Source organism: Pteropus alecto, unplaced genomic scaffold, assembly GCF_000325575.1.
Source record: "Pteropus alecto unplaced genomic scaffold, ASM32557v1 scaffold226, whole genome shotgun sequence".
Classification (NCBI taxonomy): Eukaryota; Metazoa; Chordata; class Mammalia; order Chiroptera; family Pteropodidae; genus Pteropus; species Pteropus alecto.
Genome location: NW_006440132.1, coordinates 6,364,685 through 6,390,914, shown reverse-complemented (window position 1 = coordinate 6,390,914; position 26,230 = coordinate 6,364,685). Strand labels below are relative to the sequence as shown.

General features: G+C 52.3%; 1 protein-coding gene across 12 annotated transcripts in view; it reads left to right on the top strand.

Moving 5' to 3' along the window:
- The window catches only part of COL27A1 (collagen type XXVII alpha 1 chain), a 131,031-nt gene that overhangs the window by 50,663 nt on the left and 54,138 nt on the right, over positions 1-26,230 (top strand). For all 12 annotated transcript variants that reach the window (XR_003047867.1, XR_003047868.1, XR_001517354.2 and 9 more), the window contains exons 13-24: positions 2,082-2,135; positions 4,183-4,227; positions 11,975-12,028; positions 12,720-12,764; positions 16,007-16,060; positions 17,266-17,319; positions 17,926-17,979; positions 20,856-20,909; positions 21,076-21,129; positions 22,791-22,835; positions 24,074-24,127; positions 25,834-25,878. Coding sequence is in view for 8 of the 12 variants with exons in the window: in XM_015593357.2 (XP_015448843.1) it covers positions 2,082-2,135; positions 4,183-4,227; positions 11,975-12,028; positions 12,720-12,764; positions 16,007-16,060; positions 17,266-17,319; positions 17,926-17,979; positions 20,856-20,909; positions 21,076-21,129; positions 22,791-22,835; positions 24,074-24,127; positions 25,834-25,878 (612 nt within the window). In the remaining 4 variants the exon portion in view is untranslated. The remainder of the gene's footprint in view (positions 1-2,081; positions 2,136-4,182; positions 4,228-11,974; positions 12,029-12,719; positions 12,765-16,006; positions 16,061-17,265; positions 17,320-17,925; positions 17,980-20,855; positions 20,910-21,075; positions 21,130-22,790; positions 22,836-24,073; positions 24,128-25,833; positions 25,879-26,230) is intronic.

Sequence of the window (26,230 nt, the reverse complement as noted above, 5' to 3'; positions counted from 1 at the left end):
ACCTAAGGGAACAGGCTCCTTCCTCACAGGCCTTGTCTAGGGGTTGGGCCAAGACGAAGGGTTCTTTCTTAGAGTTCACACCCTATTTCCAGCCTGAGCAGGACAGAGGGTCAAGTGACGGTCTGTCCAAGGTCACGCCGTCAACCTGGAGGCAAGCCAGGGTGAGTGTCCGGGCTGTCTCCAGATGCTGGCCCTGGAGACTTCCCACATCCTGCCCCTTGTGGGCCATGTGGAATCAACCAGGTACCCAGCTGGCTGACATCCCCCTTGTCTCCTGAGGGATTGTCCTCTTCTCCCACCAGGTCCCCAACCCCAGCCTCCAAAGGCAGAGGCAGGAACTCAATGCCTTCAGAAGGCTCTCCTGACCACAATCTACCTGGCTGATGCCCTAGGAGGTGAGAGGGATCTACTTTACAGCATGACAAAGAGGAGCTGGACTGGAGTAAGGCTGGAATTTGCCAAGGCAGACCCAAGGATGTGGGGAGAGATACCTTAGAGGCAGATGTACCCCCCCACAAGACTTGAAGGTGGGCGTACGCACGTGCACATACACGCACACGCACACACCCCTGTGCCTCTCTCTGAAATTGGTTGGGCACATATTTGAGCAGTTTCTGCATGCCAGGATTTACCCAGATGCAGCTCACATGAACAGTCCAGAGAGGTGGGACCTGGGCTCGGCTCTGCCACAAACTTGCTTTTTGGCTTTGGTCAAGTGATGTTTTCTCTCTAAGCCTCAATTTCCTCATCTGTTAAATGGGACTGATAAGCTTCCTTTCAGGGGTAGATGTCAAAGACAAATAAAGTTTTGCATGCAAAGTGACCGGCTTGGTCCAAATCTCTTTAATATGTCTTCATTTCTTCCTTTGTATGTCTGAATGAAGCCACACCTCCTATAGGGTCAATGTCAACCCCTGCCCTTCTGATCCAAGAGGGTTTCCTGACAGAGGAGGGATTCAAGAGAAGCAGGATTGCTGGGCAGGGCAAGCAAAGGCCTGGACACGTACATTTTTCAAGGTCTCTGCTCAGCCAGTGTAGATTTCATAATTGGTTTGGGTTTTGTTTTGGGGTTTAATTTACTCACTGGAATCCCCCAGTAGCCTTAGAAACCAGAAACAGATTATTCTCTATGAAGAATCATTATTGTTTGAATAGCTCAGGCATCCACTTAGTCATAAAAAATGTGCTTTGTCTTTTTATTAAATTTCTCTGGAAAAAAAAAAATGATAGAATTCAAGGAGAGAGGAGACCAGATTTCCCCAAATTCTGAGTTTGAGGACTTTCTTTTCCTTTTGGTGTAGATTGGAGTTGTCCCCCTGCAACCTCAGGGGCGTCCCCATAGCTGATGTTTTTCCAGTCTCCAGTCTCCCCAGAGAGTGTGGAGTGGGGTCAGGGAAGCAGCAGGAGGCCAGATATGCATGGGCCAGGCAGCCTCTTCTCTCTCTGAGCTGCTGAAACTCACCTGTGGCAAATGGTGCTGATGTTTACCAGTGGTGTAACCTTGAATGGCTTTGACACTTAACCTTTCAGAGACTTACTTTCTTTATCTGTAAAATAGGGATCTCGATTCCATAGAGTGGCTTTTGAAGAGCACGTCACAATCATAGAAGGTCTGAACTGGAAAATGCTGTATGGCCTTTTCTTCTTTGACCAGTGGGGAAACTGAGTCCCACTGGTGAAAGGGGTCCTCTTATAACACAGCAAATCAGCAGCTGGTCCAGGCCTAGACCCAGCTCCTTGACTCCCCACTGCATCAGGACCAGGTCTCAGTTTGGGGGGTTGGCATTTCCATGCTGGGGATCTGGGTACCAGTCTCTTTTCAGAGACTGAAGAGATAAGAAGAGGGCTTGCCGTCCATGGGCGAGCTCTCCACAGTAGTCAGTCCCTGAGAAGTTCTTTGGGTGGGCTGTGTGTTGAGGGCACAGGATGACTCAGGCCTGCTGCCTGTCCAGATCCCAGAACCAAAGATTGAGACTGCATGGACGTGTCCTTGTGTCTCCCCCACCCCCAGGGGTCTGGATCAAAGCCACCCACAGGTGTAAACACTAATCTGCAGTTGTTTGTTCTCTCTTGTACCTCAGGGGTTTCCTGGAGACTTTGGGGAAAGAGGCCCACCAGGGCTGGATGGAAACCCTGTAAGTATTTCAAGTCTTTAGGAATAGGAAAGAGATTCAGGGAGGAACCCAGGCTTTGGGATCAGACAGACTAGGTCAAATCCCAGCCCTGTCACCTACTAACTGGGTGCTCTTGGATGGATTGCATGACTTCCCTGAACCCCAGGCTCCTGTCTATTGTGGATGTCCTATGCCCGCCCCTAGAAGAGCCCCTAGCACTGAGCCCCTGGTCCCAAACCCCCAGGCTGTGCCCCATTCCCAAGAACTTAGAAAGGTTCATGGGTCACTTCCTACTAGGAAAACCAGGGCTAGTGCCATTTCACAAAACCCCAGAGATACTTTAGGATGGCAGCAGCCTGGGGGAGCAGATGGTTTGCAGGCCCTATGTGGAGAGAAGAGCCGAATTCTAAAGAAATTTCCAGCTTAGGCATGTTTATAGAGTTTGTAAATAATCAGAGGCCCATCGAGGAGCCAGGTCAGCCTGCCCTGGGGAGCGGAGCCTGCCTTCCCTTCCTGTCCCAGGCTCAGGCTCAGTGGGAGAGGAAGCCTGGGGGTGCAGACCATGTCCAGAGCTCCTTGGAACACCTGCTATGTTCCCCCATCTCTCCTTGGGGCTTTCCTCCTGAGCAGCTGGGCCAGCTGTGCCTCCTGCAGAGGTGGCTGCTGGGTCCGTAATCAGCACTTGATTATGTGCTCACTTCAATTCCACGAATGCTCCCTGATCCTGACCCAGTCAGGGCTGACCCCTGGGCTCCTTTGGGGGCTGAAGCCCTGGCCTCAGAGCCAGGTGGACCACTTGCCAGGCGTGGCAGCTTAGACAAACCAGTTCGCCTCTCTGAATCTCAGTTTCCTTATCTGTAAATCAGGGAGGTCAGAGGGCTGTGGTGAGAATGAAATGAGAGAGGGCTGGGAAGGGCCCCCATGACAAGTGTTCACTGGATGGAACGGTTATAAATAGTAGGTAATAACGGTTCACAGTTCCTGCCCCGAGGAGCTCGTGGCTTTCTTCCCAATTCATCACACAAGGTGACGTTAGAACTGGGATGAGGAAAGAGGTAAGGAGACATTCCAGGTGGAGGAAGGAACACCGGGAAAGGAATAGAGGCAAGAAACCAGAGCCTTTCCTTCCGTGTGTCCATCATTGGATTAACCGTTCAATATGTGATGTCATCCTGGAAGGCCCCGTGGGGCGGGGCAGGGATGACCTTATATTCATGGGCTAGAGGAGCAGAAGGAGGAACTGATGTGTGGTCCCAGCTCTGCCTTGGGGCTTCCCTCAGTTGTTGAGTAACCTTGGACAAGTCACTTCCCTTCCCCAGCCTCGGTTCTCTCATTTTAAAACCAAGTCTGCTTCTCACCTCCTCCTCTTCTTGGTGGCTGGAGTAATGACCTCCTGTCTGAGCAGCCCTGGGATTGCACGGATGAAAGAAGACAACCTCCCTGGAGGGTGTTGGCATGCTCATTGATAATCACCATTTCTAGAGCCCTCTATTTTTATTTGGGTCTTTGCATTTTGAAGTTGATCCAAACCCCTCTACCCATATTTTCTGGTGCAAGCAATTGAAGGTCCATTTTTAGAGATGATGAAAGAGAAACTAGCCCACAGTCACACACAGCAACATCTCCTGACCCCGAGGCAAGAGCTCTCCCAGCATCTCAGAGGCCCTGGGAGGTGGAAACCTGTGAGCCTTCTTCTGGTGGTGGCGGTGGGGGCCTTTTGCCTCCTGGCTGAGAGAGGAAAGGAGGCTGGCCCGGTGGCTCTCATCTTCGAGCCTTTACCACTGTGTTATTCCTTTGCCCTTCACTTTAGGCAAATTATTTAACCTTTCGTGCCTCCGTTTGCCATCTTATAAAGTCAGGGTGAAATGAGATACTCAGGGTTAAGCATCCCGCAGAAAGGACAAGGGTCTTGTCTAAACTTCAGGACAAGCTCAGGAGGGTCACAGGTCAGGAACAAGAAATGGTCAGCTTGAGGGATTTTACCAGGCATTCGCGTGGAGGATGGTGTGGAGGGGGTGACCTCAGAGGGAGAAAGGGCAACTAACCACCTTGGTCTTTTTATTTGCAGGGAGAACTGGGCCTGCCAGGGCCCCCAGGAGTTCCTGGCCTCATTGTAAGTACACAGATGCCTGGGGAGGGGGAGGGGGAGGGCCAGGTGGCAGGGTGTGGGGAGTAAGCAATAATAAGGTCCCTCCCTTATCAAACCCCAGGAAGAGCTGGGGAGCAGGACAGACCAGCCTGGGCAGGGGGCCCTGGGAGGAAAGCCCTACTACGTGACCTCAGGTACATCACCTACCTTCTCGGAGCCCCTTTCTTCATTAGTTAAATGGGGACGGGCGCTTGGAGCATGAGACTGCCAGCGTACTTTCATACCTGCTCCATGTCCATTGCTCTGCAAGGAGGTCTAGGCAGGTCATAGCATGCACATTCAACAGGTGAGGAGCTTCAGGTCCAGAGGAAGGAAGTGACTGGCAGGGGAGCTGAGGCTCTGGGCCATGCTGGGCAGTCTTCTTCATTCTTTTCTTCAGAGCGTTGACTTTGGAGCCAGACCATCTGAGTTCAAGTCACAGCTCTACCACATCCTGGCTGTGAGACCTGGGCCAAGTTATTTACCCTCTCTGAGCCTTAGTTCAGGGATGGGGATGATGGTAGAATCCTCTGGGTGGTTGTGAGGATTAAATGAGGCATCACACGTACAGTCCTTGCGCATGGTCTAGCCCATAGTTAAGTATAGTTAAGTGTGCACTTTGTGGGAAATATTGTTATATTAATTACTGTTTTTGCTTCCTGATATGCCCAGGGCTGAGACAAGCCTGTACATAGAGAGGTGGGAGGCAATCTGACCTTGACTCCATCCACATTGGGGTAGGCCTGGGGGAGTGGTTCTATTAGTCCAAAGTAGGTCCCCCTGCTGGGCCTTCAGAGGATAGGCCTTGACCTTGGGCCCTACCCCAAAAGCCAGTGAGAGGTCTGAGCCTGGGAAATGACTCTAGGAGCTTCTCCAGTGTCTGATACCCTCTCTGCTCTGTCCCTTTGGTTCATCCCTTGTGAAGTTTTAGTCTGGGTGCCATAGAGAGACATAAGCACACTGTTACATAGTATGGCAACTAGGCTGCCGGCTTTTTCACTCCAATAACTGTGCTGAGAAATTCTGTTCAGAGGGAGGCTGGAGAAGGCCCCAGGGGAGTTGGGCAGCCCTGATGTTCCAGGGAGGCCAGTCCTGGGAAGAGGACCCAGGGGCCCCCAGTGGCAATGAGCTCCTGCTCAGGTGGGTGCAAGTAGAACCTGGGTGGGTGTGGGGTAGAGGGTCACATCAACTTGTGTCTGAATCAGCCTCCCCTCCTCCTGGCTATGTGGTCTTTAGTTATGGCTTTGTGTCCTGGAACCTCCGGGACCCCCTCTGTGAGATGGGGTCATTGTGCCCACTCTCGTTAGGACCACAGATGTGCATAGTCCAGCCCAGTCTCACGCCTAAGAGGGCGGTTCCTGGAATCAGGTTGCCTGGGTTCAAATCCTAGCTCTACTTTTCTAAAGTAGGGTTAATGCAGATACCTAACTTGGAGGATTATTGTGAGGATTTAAGAAACTAGTACATATAAAGTGCCTAATACATAGTAAGCACTCAAGAAGTACTAGTTATAGTAATAATGGTTGATGATGATGATGATAATTTTACATGCATAAGGTATTTTGTGCCTGGTAGCAGTTGTCTAGATTGCTGCATTGAGAAAGATTTCAAAGTCACATTGGAATTTGGTGGGAGAGGATGCTGCGATTGATTAGTGATGCCTGCTTTAGCTTGGGATTAGGACCTGTCAATACATGAGTCATGTATTTGTCATCCCTGATGGCCTTTGCTGAGCACCTTATTCGGCACAAGGCACTGACCTAGATACTCTGGAGAAAGAAATCTGTGTTAGAGGTCCTGACTTTACGGGGACTTGCCAAGCCTTCTAGTTCAATCTTCTCTGAGACCAGCAGGGGCCCCTTCTTGGTCATGCAGTCATGAAACCCCAACGTGAACACTCTGGTGTTAGACACTCCTTCCTGTGGGAGCCTGGTCCATCCTCACAGAGTTTTCATTGTACACATTTTCCTGTGTATTGAGCCTTGAGTCATCGTCCTGCCCTGGGAGATGCTGTTCGAGATATAAAGATGGTCGTTGTCTGTTCTTCCCAAAGCTCCTTCCCCAGGCTAGCTGATCCTAATTCCTAAACCATTTTTGAAGGGTTGTTTACATTTCCTACACGTCATCCTTGGCACATATTGCTATCTGTCATTGTCCCGGTGCCCACTAGATTGGCTTCTCAGACGAGCAAAAATATTGCTTGGCCGAATACACACAGATTCTGGAGTCTGCCATCACTGCCCTGGGCCCTCCTGACTTTTTGCAAAGCTTGTCTCACCTGTGCTCCGTTTTCTCTCCACAGTTAGTGTTGCCAGATAAAATACAAGACACCCAGTGAAATCTGAATTTCGAATGCAATATTTAGAGCCCATTTATACTAAAATGTCATTCATTGTTTATCTGACATTCAAGTTTAACTGGGTTGTCTATGTTTTTATTTGCTCACTCTGGCAAACCTGTTCACAGTATTTCTTAGGAGAATCCCACGTGACAAATGGAAAAACTGAAGCTCTTGGTCAAGGGCACACACAAGGCAGGAGAGGATGGAGGCATGATCGGAGGCTGTGTCCCCAATTCCTAATCCAGGGTGCTCCTCTTCCTGCTCCCCCCACTGAGGGATCTTAGCTGGGGCTGAGCCCTGGGCATCCCAGCATTTGTCAGATGCTGTGCCCCTTGTGATGTCACTTGCCAAAGGCTGACGAGTTCCTCCTCACGCCTCCCTCGTGCCCTGTGTCTTCCTCCCGCTGCTTTCGGCCCCTCTTTGCGCCGTTTTAAAATCCCTTTTGCTGCCAAGGTGATGTTCGCCTTCTCCTTGTGCCTTGCAGGTCACAGGGCCAGGCTCCACTCCAGCCCTGGATTTTGGGGAACAGCAACTTCTATGCCTGGGAAGAGGTTGCCTCCCCAGAGAGTGGGAGACAAAGGAACATGAGTTTAAACAGGAGTTAAAGGGGGAGAGGGACTGTGAGTCACCTTCGGTTTCCCACAGGATGTGGGTTTTTAGCTGAGCAAATGGGAATTCCACGTATTGATAATAATTTTAGTGGAGATTCATATTTATTCAGTGCTTTCTGTCTAGTCAGCTGAGGCAATTTGCATGCAGATTGAAGCCAGAACTTGCCTTGTTCCCCGGGTCTTTGCAGCCAGGAGGAAGGGCGAGAGAGGACAGACTAACATTTACGGAGTGTCTGTCTGCTCTGTGTGTGTTTGACATGCATTAGGCTGTGGGAGCCTTGAGATACTTGAGGCAGGCTGTGACAGCCTGGTCACCTAGATGGGGAGGCTGGGACCTGAAGCTGCCAGCCTTAGGCTTGCAACCTAGGCCTGTGTGGCCCCCTGCAGTCTCTGAGGTGAGACTGCCTCTGAACAGCTCCCTCTGAGTAATTGAAACCCTTTGGGTGGCTCTCAAGAAAAATGTGCCTGATTCCAGAATCTGTTCAACAAAGATTTCTGTCTTTTTTATTCTGAGTGACAGAGGGAATTTGGCTCCTCTATCTGCTGAGACCCAAAGAATATGTGATCTGGCCACAACCCAACATGTGGGGTATAATGGACAAGCCCACCGTATTCTGGCACTAAATGATCATCTGGCTTTGTTTCCTTGTCTATGAAGCAAGATATGGAGCCCCATTAACTGACATTGACCGAACCCTCATGTGCGGGGGCCCTGTGCTAGGTACTTGATTATCCAGCAAGCCTCTGAGGGTAGGGAGTGGAATTGCCATTGCACTGCTAAGGAGACTGAGCTCAGAGAGGCTGCGGCACCTGTTTAAGGTCCCATAACCGATGAACTAGACCTGGGCCTGTACGCACAGCTCACATTCTTCACCACTGCAGCGTGTGGCCAGCTCCACGTGACTTCTGTGGAGACCGCAGATGCGTGAGGGCATGGACTGGCAATGCCAGGGGCTGTTCCGTGTGAGAGATGGTGCTTATTAAGGCCACACAGGAGCCAGGACTGGCCACAGCCCCTAGGTCCCGGTCCCCAAGCTTGGGACCCTCTATTAAAGTTTCTAGAAAGAGGCCTGTTGCCTTCAAAGGCAGTTCCAGGAAATGCTGCCGCCAGATTTTTCCCTAGAGGCTTCGTAAATGCGAGTGTGTAGGTTTCTTTTTCACCCTTTAATTAGGCCGCTTTTAGCGGCTCCTCTGGGGCACGGGGCAGGAGGTGGCCACAGAGACACACACACAAATGGTCGTCAGGGTGGAAAGGGCTAGGAGCGAAAGCCATGTGGGGCTCTGAGACTTGACAGCAGGGGCCTGACCTGGCCTAGGGAGGGGAATGGTGCTGGCGCCGTGGGAAGAAGGATAAAGGGACGTTAACGACGTGAGCACAGGGCAGAGCACTCTTGGTGAAGGAAACAGTGGCCAAGGATGTCACAGCTATAGAGAGACAGCAGGGCAGGAAGGTGAGAGAGAGAGGGAGGCCCTGCCAGCACCTCTGCCATGAAGGGTGGGCACCGGAAGCACCCCAGGTTTTCTTTCGGGAGTCCCTGGCAAACCCCATGGCATACATCAAAGGTGCAGAACTCACATCTATTTCTGCATCTGAAGCCTGTCCTCAGGCCCTGTCACTTATAAGTGATAGCAATGAGGAAAGGCATCCTTGGGTCCTTTATTGAGCTAAACAGAGTTGATTCAGGGCTGGTGATCACGGACTGTAGGGCCAGACGGACCTGGGTTCTGGCTCTCCCTCTGCCCACTATCCTTGTTTAGTCCTGGGCAAGTTGCTTCACCTCTCCCTAAGCCTCAGTTTTCTTGTCTGTAAAATGGAATGGGACTAAGAATTGTGCTGACCTCATGGGATTACTGTGAGCAGTTGCCGAGTGTCTGAGCTGCCCACACTGTTCCTGGCACAGGTAATCTCTTGCTAAGAAGGATCTGACGAGACTTTGAAGTGTCGAGCGTGGTGTCTGGCACACAGTAGGAGCTCTGTAAATAGATGCAGATGCGGTTGGTAGCGTTCTTGATGGGCGCCAGCAAGACGAGGGCAAAGTGTGTAGAGCGGTGTCTGGGAACTTAGGCAGAAGTGGAAACAGGATCCAAAATAAGGGTGTTACTCATTGTTCTTTCTCGTGGGGACACCACACTCTGTGTGTCGCTCAGCCAGGCTGCTCACGAGGGTGTCTAGTGCGGAGCAGTCTGGTGCTCTTCGCTCTGTACTGGGAGGAAAGTGGCCTGGAGTTTTCTCTGTTCTTCCCCTAAACGTATTGATAGCTCACTATGGGGGTCCCACTGACATGGGGAACACCTGCCCTAAGCAAGCACCACCTTGTCCCCGTGTCCCCTGCAGCCAGAGTCCCTTTTCCAATATTCCCTGCCCCGCCACACACAGACCCCTTTGGAGAGGCCTGCAGAGGCAGCTAGTGTGTGCGGGGGTGTGGTGCTGCCGCGGCTCCTCGTGGCCCCACACAGGCGTTCGTCAGGCCTGTACTGAGTTCAGTACCCACACAACAAGCCGCCTTCAGCCCGGAGCGGGAAAGAAGAGTAGCCTGTGTTTCTGGAGCTGCTGCTGGTCCTCTGCCCGCACTGGGCTCCCATTGGAGCCAGTGTGCCAGCCGGGCCTGCTCTGTTTATTTGTGCACCACGGGGAAGTTGGGGCACCGCCCCCCCCACTCACTCCCTTCATCCAGGAAAAGAGAGGGAGAGCAAAGTCACCAAAGTGGCCTGCTGAAGCGCTGTTCTCTGAGGGGCTGGCTTGTCCTCTGACTCCAGCCTCTTCCCCGACCAGTGATTCCAGCTTCTTCACTCCCTTCACTTCGTCCTCTCCAAGAATTGCCTGGACGCTCTAGAGGGGAAACTGCCTCCAGCTCTGCCCGGCTCAAGCCCTAGCCTCTCAGGGCCTTAGTTTCCTCATCTGTAAAATGGGGACGAATCTTCAAGGGCTGGTGTGAGGAATCATTGAGTGGACGCATGTAAGGTGCTGAGCACAGGGCTTAGCAACCAGTGTTGTTCTCATTACTGTTAGCGCCTATTAAACGGGCACCCTTCTTTCTCAATGAGAAGATAACTTGATGGGAACTGAAAGCAGATTTTCTGAGCGAAGGCTCCACTAGAAGGTTTGGTTTGTCCCAGTGAGGTGGGAATCCTGAGGTTTAGAGAGGGAAAATGTTTTGCCCAAGATCACACAGCCAGTCCATGGCAGGGCCACAGGCAGACTGCGGCATCTGCCTCGGCTGACCTGTCATTCCGGTAGGGTGGGGGGTGAGAATTGGCATTGACTCAGCCAGCTATGCTCCGGCTGTGACCTCTGTACGGTCCCTCCGTCCCTCTCCTCGGGGCAGTCCACTGCACAGGCCCTTTGGCTCTTACGCAGGCGGCAGGCAGGAATACGAGTTTTCATTCTCTGCCCAGCCTCCCTCCAGGTCGTCTCCAGGCAGCTCTGACAGAAACCCATTCTCGAGCCTGGCTACCTGGGGCAGCCTTTGTTCCTCCATTGCTTCAGAGCACTTTCCAGGGGCCTCCATGGAGCCTGACTCAGGGACGTGGGAAACTGAGGCCCAGAGAGGTCTAATGCTTTGATCGACTCACTCAGCAGCCAGACACATAGATCTGTCATAGAGGATGGAAAAGGAAGAGAAGAGAACATGTTCAAGGGCTTCCATTCTCTGGGCGTGGGCTTAATATTATGACCATGGCTGTGGGCAGTAGTGATAGGGATGAATAAGAAGTGAGGAGATTTGAGAGAAAAAGAGTAGGCTTATTTAGAGAAAGTCTAGTCACTGTACTCTATAAACCATGGTTTCTTACCTCGGCACTACTGACACTTCGAGGCAGATAATTCTTTGTTGTGGGAGGCTAGCCTGGACATTGTACAATATTTAGCAGCATCCCTGGCCTCTTTCCACTGGATAGATGCCATTAACATTTCTTTAGCTGCGACAACCAAAAATGCCTCCAGACAGTTCCAAATACTTTATACATTAAGTTCGTAACTCTTCAAAACAACTCCAGAAGGTACATAGTAGAGCTAATCTCCATTTGTTAGATGAAGAAACTGAGGCACAGAAAGGTAACCACCCCTCCATCCTAGATCACACAATGAGCAAGCAGGTGGTCTGGCTTTGACGTGCACTGAGGTACTGCCTCCCCGCTCCCCAGGGTCTGGAAACTTTGCTGTTTCCACCTGGGACAATGTGAGCTGATCTGAAAGCAGGTCTTCAACCTGTGATCCAGCATCTTACCATTTGACTGGGTCTGTCTCCAACTCCTGGGTGTCTGATTGACAGCCCCACTCCTTCCTTGCCGCCTTCCCAAAGAGACGGCTGAGCTTCTGGGAAGCAGAAAGTGCCTTCCCCTCACTAAGCTAGAAGAATCAAAGCCCCTGTGTCTGCTTATTTAACGTTTACAGCAGCTGGCTTAGGGGAAGGATCATTGTCCCTATTTTATAGATACTTATAGAGATTGAGGTCTGAAGAAGTCAGACGAAAAGCCCTGAGTCTCTTAGCTAGTATGAGAGGTAAAGAATCTAATAGGGAATAGAGAGATCTAATCTCTAATATTCATATGGAAAGAAGGGCGAGGGAGGGGTAACAATCAAGGAATGACCTTTGGAAAGGACTGATGTGAAATTTATTCCAGCACTTCGGTGGAAGTAAACAGACTGAAGAACTTTCCTCATTCCCAGAACCATCCTGTGGGGTTGCGTCCTTGGAAGCCCGGCCCCTGGGAACCATCCCCCTCAGGCCGGCCTCCTGTGGGCCACCTCTCATGGCATCCCTTCTCCTTCTCTTCCCAGGGCGACATGGGAGCGTTGGGTCCGATTGGCTACCCAGGACCCAAGGGCATGAAGGTAAAAACAACCCTTCTCTATTCCAGGCTTTGTCGCAGCCAGGCACCCCCTGACCCATTTCGGCCCAGAAGGAAGGGTGCCCTGACACGATGTTGGGAGATGAGAGGATGGGGGTATTCTCAGAGGGGTGCTGGGGTGGAAGCAGGCAGGTCAGGAGCTTGGTCCTTCTCAGGCCTGAGAGCCAGTCATACCTATGTCTCTAATGCCAGGCATTTTTATTGGACAGCAGTCCTGCATCTGAGTATGAGTCTGACTTGGTTCTAGACCTAAGGGCACTGAAAGTCCAGTGGAGCATATCACCAGGGACATAGAAACTGTGATGGCAAACCAGCACCCTTAGTGGGATGGGCATGCCAGAGAGAGATGGGCTAAAACTGCTAGGACCACATTCTGGGATGACTCCCTTTGGCCGACACTGCTCGGTAGACCCACATCTCCCTATCAGCACCCTTTTTCCCTGGATTGCCCAGTGCTGTGGTTCATGAGTCAATCACCCCTACTCATGCTCCTTCAGTCTACACCATTGCCTTAGGAGCAGAGGTCATTACCCCTTTTACAGATGAGAGAACTGAGCCCTGGGCAGGGGCATCTAGCAGGGGGCGCTCACAGCAAGACAGGGTGTAAGCCAGGGCTCCTGACGTCGGTGGGTTCCAACCTCCCTCACAGCTGGACCCTGGCTTTTGTCTTGCAGGGACTGATGGGAAACATGGGGGAGCCCGGACTGAAAGGTGATAAGGTGATCTGAATACTCCCTTATTGCACTGTGTTTTATCTGCATGCGACCCCCCTCCGCCTTGGTGCTGCTGTTGACTTCTCGCCAGGTCCACTCCCCTACACTCCTCCTGGCTCCCCTCTGCCCTTCCCCCCAACTACATCTGTGCTCCCGGCTTCTTCCTTGTACCTTTGGGCGGGGCTTAGACAGATGGTTATGGGGGCAGGCAGACGTTGGCAGATGGAGCATGGGGGACTATTGAGGAATAGGCAGGGTGTAAAGCAAGGCAGGTGTCAGAATTAGGAGAGCAAAGCTGAGGCAAGTGTCTGGACTTTGAGGTCAAAGCCGTGGAATGAAGAGAGTGGGAGTGGGGGACAAAGGGCAAAGCATTGCTGAGACGATGCGCCCCAGGGCAGGTATGATGTGGGGTCCAGAGACCTCTCTAGGCAGAGGAGAAAACAAATTCATGTAAACCTCTTGGGTTGGAATTGGGAACCCATCCTAGAGAGCACGCAGTCTGAAAATGCAACAGGAAAGCCAGGACGGGACCCTGAGCCCCTGCCCGATTTCTTCCTGGCTGTCATTTGAGGCCACCCTTGCCAGACGTGCTCTGCTCAGCGCTGCCACTGAACTCTCTGCCTTACCCTGTGCCAGAGCAGAGCTGGAAGTGGGTAGGTGGGTCTTCAGGGCCCAGAGCTGGCAGCGCCTGCCCCGGATCACGCAGCACCTGAGTGACAGTGATATGAGGGTGGGGGACAGCGCTGTTTGTGCTCTGCCCTGTGGCTGTCTTCCTGCCCTTCCCGCTTCGTCTTTTGACAAACCAAGCACCTTAAGGGGGTGTGGGAGGGCTTTCGGGCAGCATCCACGTTTCCAGAAGCCTGAGTGCCTGAGAGGCTAGGCTCCTTCTACACCCATCTTTAGGTGACTCTGCTCCTGAACTTGAGTCACGGGAACAGGTATGAGTGCTGGGCACCATTTGGGTGCTCTGTGGGGATTAACCCATCCATCCCGCAACCCCGCTGTAAGATAGGAAGCTTGCCTGAGGCCACACAGCTGGTATGTAGTGTCAGGATTCAAACCCAGGCACCTGCCTCCAGACACCTCAACCAGAAGGCCTCTTCCTCCGGCGCCTGCATTTCACAGCTGGGGAAACAGACCCCAAGAGAAGAGATTTGTCAAAAGACACCCAGCGATCTATTGGTCTCCTGGACTGCTGGGCTGAAACGGGCACACCCAGATTGTCTTACGCCCCCGCCCCCCACCTTAGGTAGCCAGGGGTGTGATAACCCCAGACCTTTCTCCATCTGTTTCCACCTCTTTCATCTCCTATTGTTCTACCCAAGCCTCCAGCTGCACCCCCCAGCTCCGGCCTCTGGCACTGCCCCGCTGGCTGCTGAGCCTTCCTTTCCAGCCCTCCCTCTGGAGATGGAGGGGCTTTCTACTGGAGGTGGGGGCTTTCCCACAGCTACCTGTTTACACTGAGCTTGGAGACATCAGCTCTCCGGAAATGTTGAAGTCATGGATGAAGGAGAAAGGAAGTGGGAGAAATGGGAGTATAGGCAGTGAGCTTTTTATAGGCTCTTAGGCAGAGCTGGCCTCCAGCTCACTGTTTCTTCAGAAACATGGAAATAAATGTGTTACATAGAACTCTGCTGGCTTGCTGACTGGTGGTGCCTGGGACATTCAGAGATGCGAAAGCTCTGGAAAAGAAAAAAGAGAAGGAGGAAATTATTTCCCTGCCCATAGTTTTCAGGAGAATCAAATAAGTCTTTAGGGTTGGAGGGGGGGAGGGGGGGGAGACAGAAAAGAAAAGAAGAAATCTCTTTTTCTGCCCCTCTGGCTGAGGCGGGGTCTTAATGTTGCGAGAAGTGGGGTTCTGATCAGCCCCTCTCCCCCAACCTCCCACCCCCTGGCCCTTCCCTGGGATGACAGAGCCATCGCTTCATGTTCTGTGGTCTTCCTGCCTAGAATGTTAGATTTTCCATGATCCAGCCTGGCCTCGGTCCCACTTACAACCACTTGGCTCCCTCTCCCTCTGTGGAGGCACATTCCGGAACCAAGACGCCTGCTCCAGGGTCGGCCTTCTCCAAATCTGTTGTCCTGATTTCTTAGGTGCCTTTTAAAACTTTTTTTTTTTTTTTACCCCCACACTCCTCCTTTGGACATTAAAAAAAAATGTTCTTTGGTTCCTAAAACCGAGATGTTGCACAGGATCTTCCAAACTGGAAAAACTGAAGTTAAGTTGCAAAAAAAAAATTTTTTTAAATTCTGGCTTTTGTTCTACCAAGGAAGTTCTTCTGCTGGGTCGTGGCCTCGGCTGCACGATGTGGATTCTCTAAGATTCTCTATTCTTCCTGCCTTTTCCTCCCCATTCTTCCATCCGCTCCCAAGGCTATGAATGTTTTCTGAGCACTGGGGCTGATGTGCTGTTGGTAACGTGTCCGCCATGGAAAGCTGGAAAGAATGAGGGCTGTGCGAGGTGGTTCCGGCTCGAAGGAGAAACGTCTCCTGATCTCATTCTGCAACAGCTCGTTTATCAAGATGTGGCTGAAAACAGGGAGGGAGCAGAAGAGAACCTCCGAGAGCCAGAATCGGTGTCACAAGCCTATGCAATATGTCATCTTAGAAAAGAAACACACAGACCTAACTGGAGACCAGTTGACTCGCTGTTTACACGTAGTCTTAACAAGCCAGGTGCTCTGGTTTCTCAGGCTATAGCTGATGAAAAGCAGCTCGTTAGGAGCAGACTGAAGCTGATTGCTGGCATAGAAACTCCCACAGAAGGAAGACGTGACAGCTCGCAGTCTGGTGGTGGAGAGTATCGAGCAGCAGATGCAAGCACTCAGAAACCGCAGACGTGCGGCACCATCGTACACGCTGCACTCACCCCTGTGTGGCATCAGCTGATGACGAAGACACTGAAGAGTCAGGAAACAGTTCCTTTGACCCACAAGTGTCAGTTCTGCCGGAAAGGCCAGGTGACATTAGGCAATTTAGCTTCCGTTCATAGAGTTCTCAGCCATCCGAGCAACCCCAGGTAGATCTGCAGATAGACTGGCCGATTCCCCACCCCACCCCAGGGACTGCCTTCCCTACTCAGGCCTCCCTGCCCTTTACGCTAACAAGGCTGCTGCCGGTCCCTTCGCGAACACACTTTGGGAACAGTCTCAGCAAAGCCATACCTTGCCAGTGGGTCTGGAGGTGGGGAAGACTTCCAGAACCCGCTGTGCCCTCCATCGTAACCTTCTTTGCTGGTGTGTATTTAGGGTGAACAAGGGGTTCCAGGTGTGTCGGGAGATTCCGGATTCCAAGGAGACAAGGTAATTGCAACAGACTCTCCCTGCCCCGTGTTGTGCTCTTCTCTGTCCCTGGCTTCCTTTCCTGGGGACCGTCATGGGCCAGGACCCACCCGAGATAGCTTCCTTTCAAACGATTCTGTCCTCTCTGTCCTTGATCCACCCTCTCATCATCTCTTCCCTGGACTTTACAAAGACCTCCTGCATTATTCCCAGGTCCCCAGCCTCCTCCCTCCCAGTCTGCCTCACTGCCACAAAATTTGTCTTCTGAGGGCACAGCTCTACTCTGCTCACAAACTATCTGTGGCTCCCTACTGCTCCCAGAATGAAGTCTTGGCTCCTCACCCCAGTACTCTGGCACCCAGAGCCACAGCCTCACTGAACTGCCCACTGACCCTCTAGGCTTTGCACACACAGCTGCCTCGCCTGGCACACCGTCTGCCCAGCCTCTGCCCAGCCCAGCCCTTCTCCATCTTTCACGACCTTGCTCAGATGCCATTTTCCCCACCTGTTCAGGACATGGCCGTTTCCTTTTCTGAGTGGCCTGAGAAGCCTATCTGTCCCTCACCTGTGGCAGCACCTTTCTCCCTGGTTGATGGGGACTCGTGTTCAGCCCCCTGCCAGACAGCATGTTCCCTAGGGATATGACCCCAGACTGCCCTGGTGCAGTCGGTTCAGTGTCCTGCACAGAAGAGTGAACATTTAGGGCACGTTCGAGTGAGTGAGTGAGTAACTGGCCTTACTAGCTGATGAACCGAGGCAGCCTGCCGAAGCCGGCTCCTCTTTGCCTACGTCCCGCACCATGTGGCCACGTCTGGACCTCACCCCGCCAGTCAATGGGGCCCATATGTTGGCCAGCTCTCCCTCTTCCTCTTCCCTCTCTCCTGGCTGGCCTGTCCTGACCCAGCCTCGGTGTCTCCAGGTTGCCAGCCACACAGGCCGAGCTGCTGCTCCTGGGCCCGTCTCCAGACTTCTCCAGGCATAAAAGGCGCTGCCGTGCCTGCTGGAGCCCGGGTTCTAGGACGACCTAGAGGACAGAAGCTGCTGTTTCACCTTTGCGTCCCTGGGGCCCAGCCCACAGGGGTGCAAGCAGGGAAAGTGAGCGGGGAGCCCATCCTCCCCAGAGGCAGGTGTTCTCCAGGCTTCAGGCTGGCAAGGATGACTGAGCAGCTGTTCATCTGACTATTTCTATTCCTCACTAACACCAGCCTGCTCTGGGTCTTTTCCAGGGGAGCCAGGGATTGCCAGGGTTCCCAGGTGCACGGGGGAAGCCAGGGCCCCTGGTAAGTACCTTCTGCTCCGAGACCCCCAAACCTCACACTCTCCAAATAGTTGTCCAGGACCCCACTTCCTCTTGCAGCAGCCCTGGGTGGTGAGCAGGGCAGGGCAGGAATGGAGGAAGATTCTCCCACTTTACAGATGAGGACACTGAGGCCCAGAGGGGCAGGAACTTTCTGGCATCATAGATAGGCCTCAGTCACTGGCAGAGCTCTGAAGAGAACCCTGGGCTCCAAACAACAGTAACGCCATTAATAATAGCAGTGGGTGTCGTTTATTTATTGAATATTACTATGTATCAGATCCTTCTTGTACTGTATCTCTTAGAAGGCTGACAACAACCCCAGGGGTTAGAGAATTCTTATTGCTCCCATTTTACAGATGGGGAAACAGGTTCCACAAGGTGAAGTGACTTGCCCAGGATCCCATGGCTAATAAGTGTAGAAGGTGGGGTTTGAACAGTAGTAGCGTCTTCTAGCTGTCTAGGCAGATTTCATTCAAGCCCCTGAGCTTGTCCAACCACCCATGACCAAGAGGTTAAAATAAGGGGTCGGGTGAAAGGTGAGCCCTCACTTACCCCTGGCTCCCTTGCAATCTCTTCTCTTCCACAGGGCAAAGTTGGAGACAAAGGATCCCTTGGATTTCCTGGGCCTCCTGGACCTGAGGTATGTGCTGCCCTATTTCTCTGTCTGGCTACAACCGGGACTGAGCATTGTCTTTGGGAAACCAAGGTCCAGAGGCAGGAAGATACTTGCCTGAGGTCACACAGTAAACGAGGGATGGGGCTGAGAATAGAAATTCTGAGACCAGCAGTCTTTCCTTTTCTGCCTCTGCCCCTTTTAAGTGGCAACGGGATAGAAGCTGGCTCAGAGACCCCCTCCAGCTTTGTGGACACCTTTACAGTTCCCAGAAAAACTATCAGGAGAGCCCTCTGAGCCCTACTGTCTGGACCCTTATGAGGAACTCCTCACATTCTCTCCCTGAGGTTTGAGGCATGTAGCCCCTCTGAGCTCTGAGATTTTTCCACCACTTAAATCCACCCTGAAAAAGTTCAGAGCTCCCAGGTATGAGAAGCAATAAGCAAATGTAAAATTCTGGTGTTTGAATGGAGAATGAGAAATAATGAAGGATGGACATGGCAATTAATATAACAATTCTAGTTAAGTAAGTAGAACCTGTGAGTTTCTGATCCACGTGAGAATTAGCATAGATTTACTAAATGTTCTTCAATTGATGTCACACACAGTGGAGCGAGACAGATCGGGGAGCTGTTTTTGGCCTCCTCTCTCTCATTTGGAGACTCGCTCTAGAGAAGAGAGTGAGCAGTGCCAGGCCATTATCTGTCCAGGATCACCAGCACCCAGGTCCTCTGGGGGTCTCCGCTAACCCCAGCCAGAGGCCCCACCCACCCTCAACTCCCTGGCCTGGGGCCTTGCTCATCTCTGGGTCTCGGAGACAAAAGTCTGGCTCTGCCAGGTGCTCCAGACCTTTCCAAAGACCACTCGTGGTAACACCCAGATGGATGAGGGAGTGTTTCTTGCAAGATTCAAGTTCTTTCTTTCCACTGTTTTGACTTTGGCCGTGACACAGTCTATCTTTAGACAAATGGAGTTGGCCTCTCTTCCATGGCCCTGATTTCTCCCCCTGGTCACTGTGGAAAAAGACTTTTCTGAGAGTCCGTGTTTTCCCAGCAGCCTGGCCAGTGAGGGTGGAAAGCATGCTCCCTCACAGTTATTAGGCTCCACCTCGTGCCAGGAAGCTGTGTAGCATCTTCGGGGTGAGAACTTGTTGACTCGCCACCATAGCATGAGGGAGGTACCACCTGCTACCACCAGGTTACACAGGAGGAAAGTGAGTCACAGAGCAGGGAAGCGACTTCTTCGGCATCACTGCTACTTGTAGCAAATATGGCCCACTTTGGCTCTCTGCTGGGTCTCTGGAACCATCTGCCTCTCCCAGCTTTGTGTTCTGTTTGGATTGGCTGACTCAGAAGATGGCTCTGCTTAGCTGAGGACAGAAGCTGATGAGCGTGTCAGCGCCTTCCTGGGTCTTTGCTTCTTTTCCCAGAGACCATGGGTGAGAGCCTCAACTTTCTAGCCCCAGCACGAATTATCTCTCTGACACATCTGTGGGCCTGACTGTGTGAGCATCAGAATTTGATCAGTGTCCTCATTGCCAAGTTCTCTCTGGAGATGGTCCCATCTCAGGCAGACTTGTTTTCCCAGGACAGAGATTTTTATTGAGCACTTACCAGGCATCGGGGGCTGAGCTAAGGGCTTTGCTCACATTATTCCCTTTCAGCCTTAGAATTGTCCCCATTTTACAGATGAGGAAGCTGAGACCCAGAGAGGCTTGGGAACTTGCCTGGGGTCACACAGTGAGTCGGTGATGCGTGGGATGTCTAGCCGCTCATTCTGAAGAAAAAGATGTGGGGCTTCAGCTACCTGTGTTAGCTCCAAATTCAAGACCGATCTTGTCTTTGCCAATGAGAAAGATAGGAGGATGTTTGAGTTGAAATTTAATGGGAATTACCAAAAGGTCAAAGAAGAAGGTGAAAAAATGTACCTTATGAAGGCAAGATGGGAGAGGGCATTTTGGTCTCAGGGAATCATATATAAAAGACTTCGGTTGTAGCTGGCAGGAGACTGAGAGAGTAGTGAAGCTGCCCCCAAAGTGAATGGGGTTCTAAGCTGAATTAACAGACGTATTATACCTAAAGCAAGGAAGGGGATGTTCCTATACTTGCCTGTGTTTGTCAGTTTGGACCCAGAGAAGCATAGACGTCCTGGTGATGACCAATTAGAGGCAGCCAGGCTCTACCTTCTGACTTAGAAACTGGTGAAGGGACAGAGAAGGGAAGGCTTCTGGGGATGGAGAAACCGGTCTCCAGATTATTTATAGACCGCTGTGGAAAGTGGGACCCCGCCCTGTGCTTTGCGGGGCCAAGAAGGACAGCGACGTTGTTGAGGGGGAAGAGAGGGGATTCAGCTCCACGTCAGGAAGAAGCTTCCACTGCCAAGTCATCACTGTGGGAAGGACTGGTCTAGGAGCAGTGAGCCGCCATTGGAGATGTAAGGCAGAGTCTACACCTGGCCAGGATGTAGTGAGCATTCGGCTTCGAACAGGAGGGCACTGGGAGCAATCAGATCAGCGCTTTTCAAGCCTTTCAAAGTCACAGCAAACCCAGAACCTACTCACACCTACAGGATCCCTACAATCAAAGGATGATACTTGTCAGAGCAGGCGGTGGCTGGCTCTGGGCCCTGGCCTCTTCAGGCCAGGACTTGAAAAAGTCTGGCTGAGATGACCTTGAATGTACTTGATCTTATGCGAAGGACCTTCCTGCATTGTAGCATTTAATTTTCCCAGCAACTCTCTAACGCGTAGGGCTGGTACCTCCATTGCTGTTTTAGAATTAAGATCAGGGTAATTAACTGACCTGCCCAGGGTCATAACCCTCACAGGATTGGATGGAATCCCAGGTCGGCCCACTTCCCTTCACAGTCCCCGTGGGTGACCTCTGATCTCTGCCTCCCCTCAGGGATTCCCTGGAGACATTGGCCCCCCTGGGGACAACGGCCCAGAAGGTGCGAAGGTGAGTCTCTGTCTCTGGCAGCTCCAGCTGAAGAAGCAGACAGCTCTGCAGAAACCACAGGCCCCCAGGACTGGCTACTTGGCTTGGAGGTTGGGGGAGTTTTGCCAGCTTGTGATGGAGATGGAGGTGCCACCTTTGTGACCCCTTTTCATTCCCTTCTCATCAGGGTAAGCCTGGAGCTCGAGGCCTGCCGGGACCCCGTGGGCAGCTGGGGCCCGAGGTGAGACCGTCTGCCCCCTCCCCTGCCTACTTTCCCCCAATCCCCATCCTGCTCTGTCCTGGGTCTTAGAACCAGGACCTCAGTCAGGACCAGCCCAGGTCCCCGTCAGGCTCACCCTCCAGCTCATTCCTGACAGCCCTCCCTGTGACCCTTCCAGCAGCCTTCTCTGCCCTGGCCTGGCAGGTGGGCCACTCCTTCTGTCCACTGTACCCCATTGCACCCCAATGATCTGGAGTTTCCTGCTCATGGCGGCACAGTTTACCAGGGCATTGATATTGGAGGGTAGGAATTGTCAGCTCCATTTCACGAGTGCATCCCTGAGACTCACAAGGGTTAAGAGATTATGTTGGGTCCCATGGTTAGTGGCAGGCAGGGCCGGGATTCGAACCCAGGTCTGCTTGAGCCCAAAGCCCATGGAGCCCATGACATAGACCCTATGCTGTTGACTTAAAGGCTCTTGGGAGCTAGCTGCGTGGGGTATCCTCATAGAATCACACGACTTGCACAGCTAGTGAGTGGTGGAGAGAAGATCTGCACATTTACTTACACATGATGAAGGGGATTGGCAAGGTCACTGCAGGCCTGTTAGAGAACCAGCCCATGAGCTGGCCCCAGATTTTTCCCCTGCATTGAGGCCCTTCACTACCCACCTTGGATCCAGGACCCGGTGACACATAGCCTCTGTGAGGGTGCAGAGGCCCAGTCTCACCACGACCACAGGCAGGCATCCAGCTGGTTCTGGGTCTGGCGGCGTCCCAATGCTGCTGTGGGAGCTGCCACATGGGGCTGCTTTCCTGGAAGCTGTGGCAGTGAGGGAGCTCTGGAGGGGGCCCCATGGTCAAGCCCGGCATGCCTCAGGGACCAGTTTGGAGGCTGCCTATGCCTGCGGGAAGGACTGGAGATTCTCCATGAGCCAGATGTGGGAAGAGAGGGGAGAGGAGGGAAAAATGGCACCGGCCACGTGCTTCCAACTACACTCACATTACCACTCAATATGCCTGCAACTTGCTCACATCTTCATTGATGCAATCATTCACTCATACCTTCATTCACGTCTCCATTTTTGTCTCCCGTGCCCTCTACCCGCCCATCGTTCACACCTATCCACTACACACTGTGCACATACCCATCCCGAGTGATGTTTGGGGAATGGCTTCAAAAAAGCATAAGCAATCCTGGCTGTCCTCCAGGAGCACAACTTAAGCCAGCCATTTTACTTTAGACTGATCATCTCCTTTCTGCACTATTTTACAGAGAGGGAGACTGAGGCACAGCCAGGCTAAGGTCTGCTAGTGAGTAAATGGCAGAACTCAGAACAGAGCCGTATTCCTGAGCTGCAGTCTGGGGCTCTATTCCCGCAGCATACGATGAGGTTTCACTTTCCTGCCCAACACTGCTAGGAACCCAGGCTGATCACATTCAGGTGACATCCAGGGCCCCATTCACAGGGAAGTCCCTGTATGGCCCGTCCCCTAGGCCATGACAGGTGGTGCCTCTGCCCTGGGTGGGGCCAGGCAGGGGGCCTGAGTGTGCCGTTTCTCTTGGTGTACGAGGGCTCTCTTCTGCCCGCCCCTTTACCTCCTTACACGGCAAGTTTTCCAGGAGTCCCGCCAAATTAACTTCCTCCTTTTTTGTTTCTCTCTCGTGTCTCCTAACTCTAGGGCGATGAAGGACCCATGGGGCCACCTGGGACCCCTGGTTTGGAGGTGAGTGTTACTGGCCTGGGGGAGGTGAGATCTGTTGAAACTGAGCCAGCCGTGTGCGGTCAGGCAACATCTGGGTGGCACTCCTAGAGCAGACATCAGCAGGGACCTCGGGCCACCCAGAGAGGGGACTAGAATAGACCCCAAAGGAGAGAGACAAGAGACGGGAGACCGACCCTTGCCCATGCCCACCTACTATGTGCTGGTGCTTTATGACCACTTTCTCATTTGAGTGCTGTGAGAGAGGCATCGCTCTTAGTTTCACTCAAGGCCAATGGGATTCAAAGAGTGAGGGGTTTAGCTTAATGTCATACAGCCGGCAAGCGGGGACATGCTGCCTGGAACCTAACCCTGGGTCCTCTCCGCTGCTCTGCGCGGCCTTCCGGAAGATGCTTGTCCTACCCCCATCTTCAATGCCAGCAATCGTGTCAACCAGCAGGTCATGAATTTTTTGGTCTAGGGTCTTCTTGATACTCTAAAAAATGAATGAGGACCCCAAATGCTTTCCTTTGTGTGGGTTACATCTAACAATATTAATTATTAAAACTGAGAAATTTGAAATGTATTTATTAATCTGTCTAAAATTAATAAGGAACCCATTTCATGTTAACAAATAATAGTTTTATGGGAAAAGGTTTGTTTCCATAAGCAAAATAAGCTAATGAAAAGAGAGGCATCGTTTTACCATTTTTGCAAATCTCTTTACTGTCTGACTTAATTAAAGTCAGCTGGATCCTCCCATCTGCTTCTGCCTTCAGCCTGGTGACCATAGCACATGTCATGCAGCCTCTGGAAAACTCTGCTTACACTCGTGAGCGTAAGGGTGACACAGGCAAATGACATCTTAGCCTTATGAAAACAGTTTGACCGCATGAATCTCCTAAACGGGTCTCGGGGACCTGCAGGGGTCTGCAAACCACACTTGGAGAACCACTGGCATGAACTCTCCATTCCCCTGGGCCCGTTGTCTTTCATCCAGCCTCTTCCATTTCCCACTCCTTCAAAGCAGGTTTCATCCTCCCCAGTTACAAATGAGATCAGCTGGAGAGGGGAGACTTTCCCGAGGTCACACAGCTGCAGACCTTCCCTGCATCCCTGTCACTAGGACAGCCTGGTGACAGCAGGGTTGTGCGTCCCTGCCCCCCACCCCCTGGGCATTTGCCTCCCATCCCCTGTGCCAGGTCCTAGGACCCCAGCAATGCTGCCCCACCCAGCTCCTCTCACTCATCTCTCTGTTGCAGGGTCAACCCGGCAGGAAGGGGTTTCCTGGGAGGCCTGGCCCAGATGGCTTGAAGGTGAGGGGACCTGGAAATGATTGGGCTGAGGAAGGATAGGGGGGACCTCCTGGGGAAGAGAGGAGAGAAGAGGAGCCAACATATGATGACCTAGGATGAACCTTGAACTCCATGGCCAGTTGCGACAAGGTGGGGGAATGGTCCCCATTTATCACCAAGTTTTGGTAACACAGAGGAAAACAGACATAGCCTAAATGTCCCACGGTGAGATAGTGCTCAAGTAATAAGATACAGCGTAGCCACCAAGGATGGTATGGTGGAAGACTTTACAAAATGAGAAAAGGCCTGTGCACGCGGTGGTGGCAGGAAGCAGGTTCTAAGACAGACGTTACGATCTGAGCCTGTAACCGGGGCCGGTCTCACCACGTTCCTGTGCACTCAGAGTGGACGCTGGAATGGGCACAGGGTCACCTCTGGCTGCTGAGATTCTAGGAGATTTCTGTTTTCTTCTGGGCCTCCATATTTCCTCATTATGTACAATAAATATATATTATATCCGTTAACAGTTTTTTGTAAGTTATGAAAAAAGAACTGGCCTGGGTAGGAGAGTGATGACCCTCGGCACAGGGCCAGCCTCGCTTCTGGGCTTTCTAGGGACTCCCCAAGAAGGGCTGGATGTCCCCAGCCATCCTGGGCAGGGATTATAAGTTTGCAGCTGGGCAAGTTTATAGAGGGTTAGGGCAGAGGCAGGGTGGGCGTGGTGGGGGGCCAGGTCATCCAACATCCCCTCCCCTCAGGGGAAATGGCCCACAGATCTGTCTGTCCCCTCTGGGTGGTGTGAGCGCGAGGTCTCAGGGAGGAGCTGGAGCTGGAACTGGAATTGCTATGAGCCGCTTCCATTTGTGAGCCAAAGCCCTGGCCAGGCTGAGCCCACGTTCTGCCCTCTGAGGTCTTGGCCTTTCTCCCTCGGATACCAGCAGGGTTTCTGCGGCGGGAGTGGTGACATAGCCTGGGTGGATTTATCCCACGGTTCTGTTCACCTCTCTCTAGCTCATGCTGTGGGGAGACCAGGGCTGCTGCGGCTGCCAAAGGAGCAGGAGCCACCCCAGCATGAGAGAAAGCTGACGGACAAGGCCACGAGAGACCACCAAGCATGAGAGCTAGAAATAGCCTTGGAGATAAATGAGTCTGATCTCCCTTATTTATAGCCGAGGAGCCTGATCCCAGAGCAGAGATGAGACTTACCGAGATCACCCAGGAGCTGGCGGCAGAGCTCTGGTGGATTGGGGTCGAGGACCCAGGTGTCCTGATTCCACTTGTCTGTCCATACTTATCCTACAGTGAGGCAGCCTGGAATGAGGACTTCAATCAGTCAGACTAAAGTTCCAATTCTAGTCCTACCTCTAGCTTGCTGTGTGACCTCGAGCAGGTCACTTTACTTCTCTGAGCTTCAGTTTCCACCTCCACAAAGTGCAATGGTTTGATGAAGGGACCACATGTGATGTAGACATCAGGGTTCCAAGTAATCCGCAAGGGCCACCAGGAGGATATGGGTGACTCAGGTAATCTCTAGGGCCAAAGGTTCTGTCCCAATGTCCCTTTGTCCCTGTCGTTTGTTTGGAGTCTCCAAGGCCAGACTCTGGTGATGAGGTTCCGTGTCCATCCCCACCAGTGGGGACTAAGGCCAGTCAGTCAGCTGGGGTGTTCTCCAGGAAGCCTAGACTCTTGTCACGCATCGCAAGTGATCCGGCTCTGTTTCTTTGCAGGGGGAGCCAGGCAATCCTGGACGGCCGGGGCCCGTGGGTGAGCAGGTAATTCAACACTGGTCTCTGAGCATAATGTCTCCCTTTACTGAGCATTTACTCTGTGCCAAGCCCTTTAGTAAGCATTCCACCTGCGGCCCACATTCATGCCCATCCCAGCTCCACAGGTGGGTCCACTCGTCTCCTTCTTTCATTGATATGAACTTACTCTCAGGGAGGGAAAATCACTGAATGAGACCCATGAATCATAGTCACAACAGCCATTCCCCACAGCCTTACCCTATGGAAGTTTCTGGGGCATTTGTCTAAAGAGGTGATGTGACTTTGCTCCCAGAACATTGAAACTGGAAGAGCCGTTAACTAACAATCGCCACCTATGCTAGAGATGGGGAAGCCGATG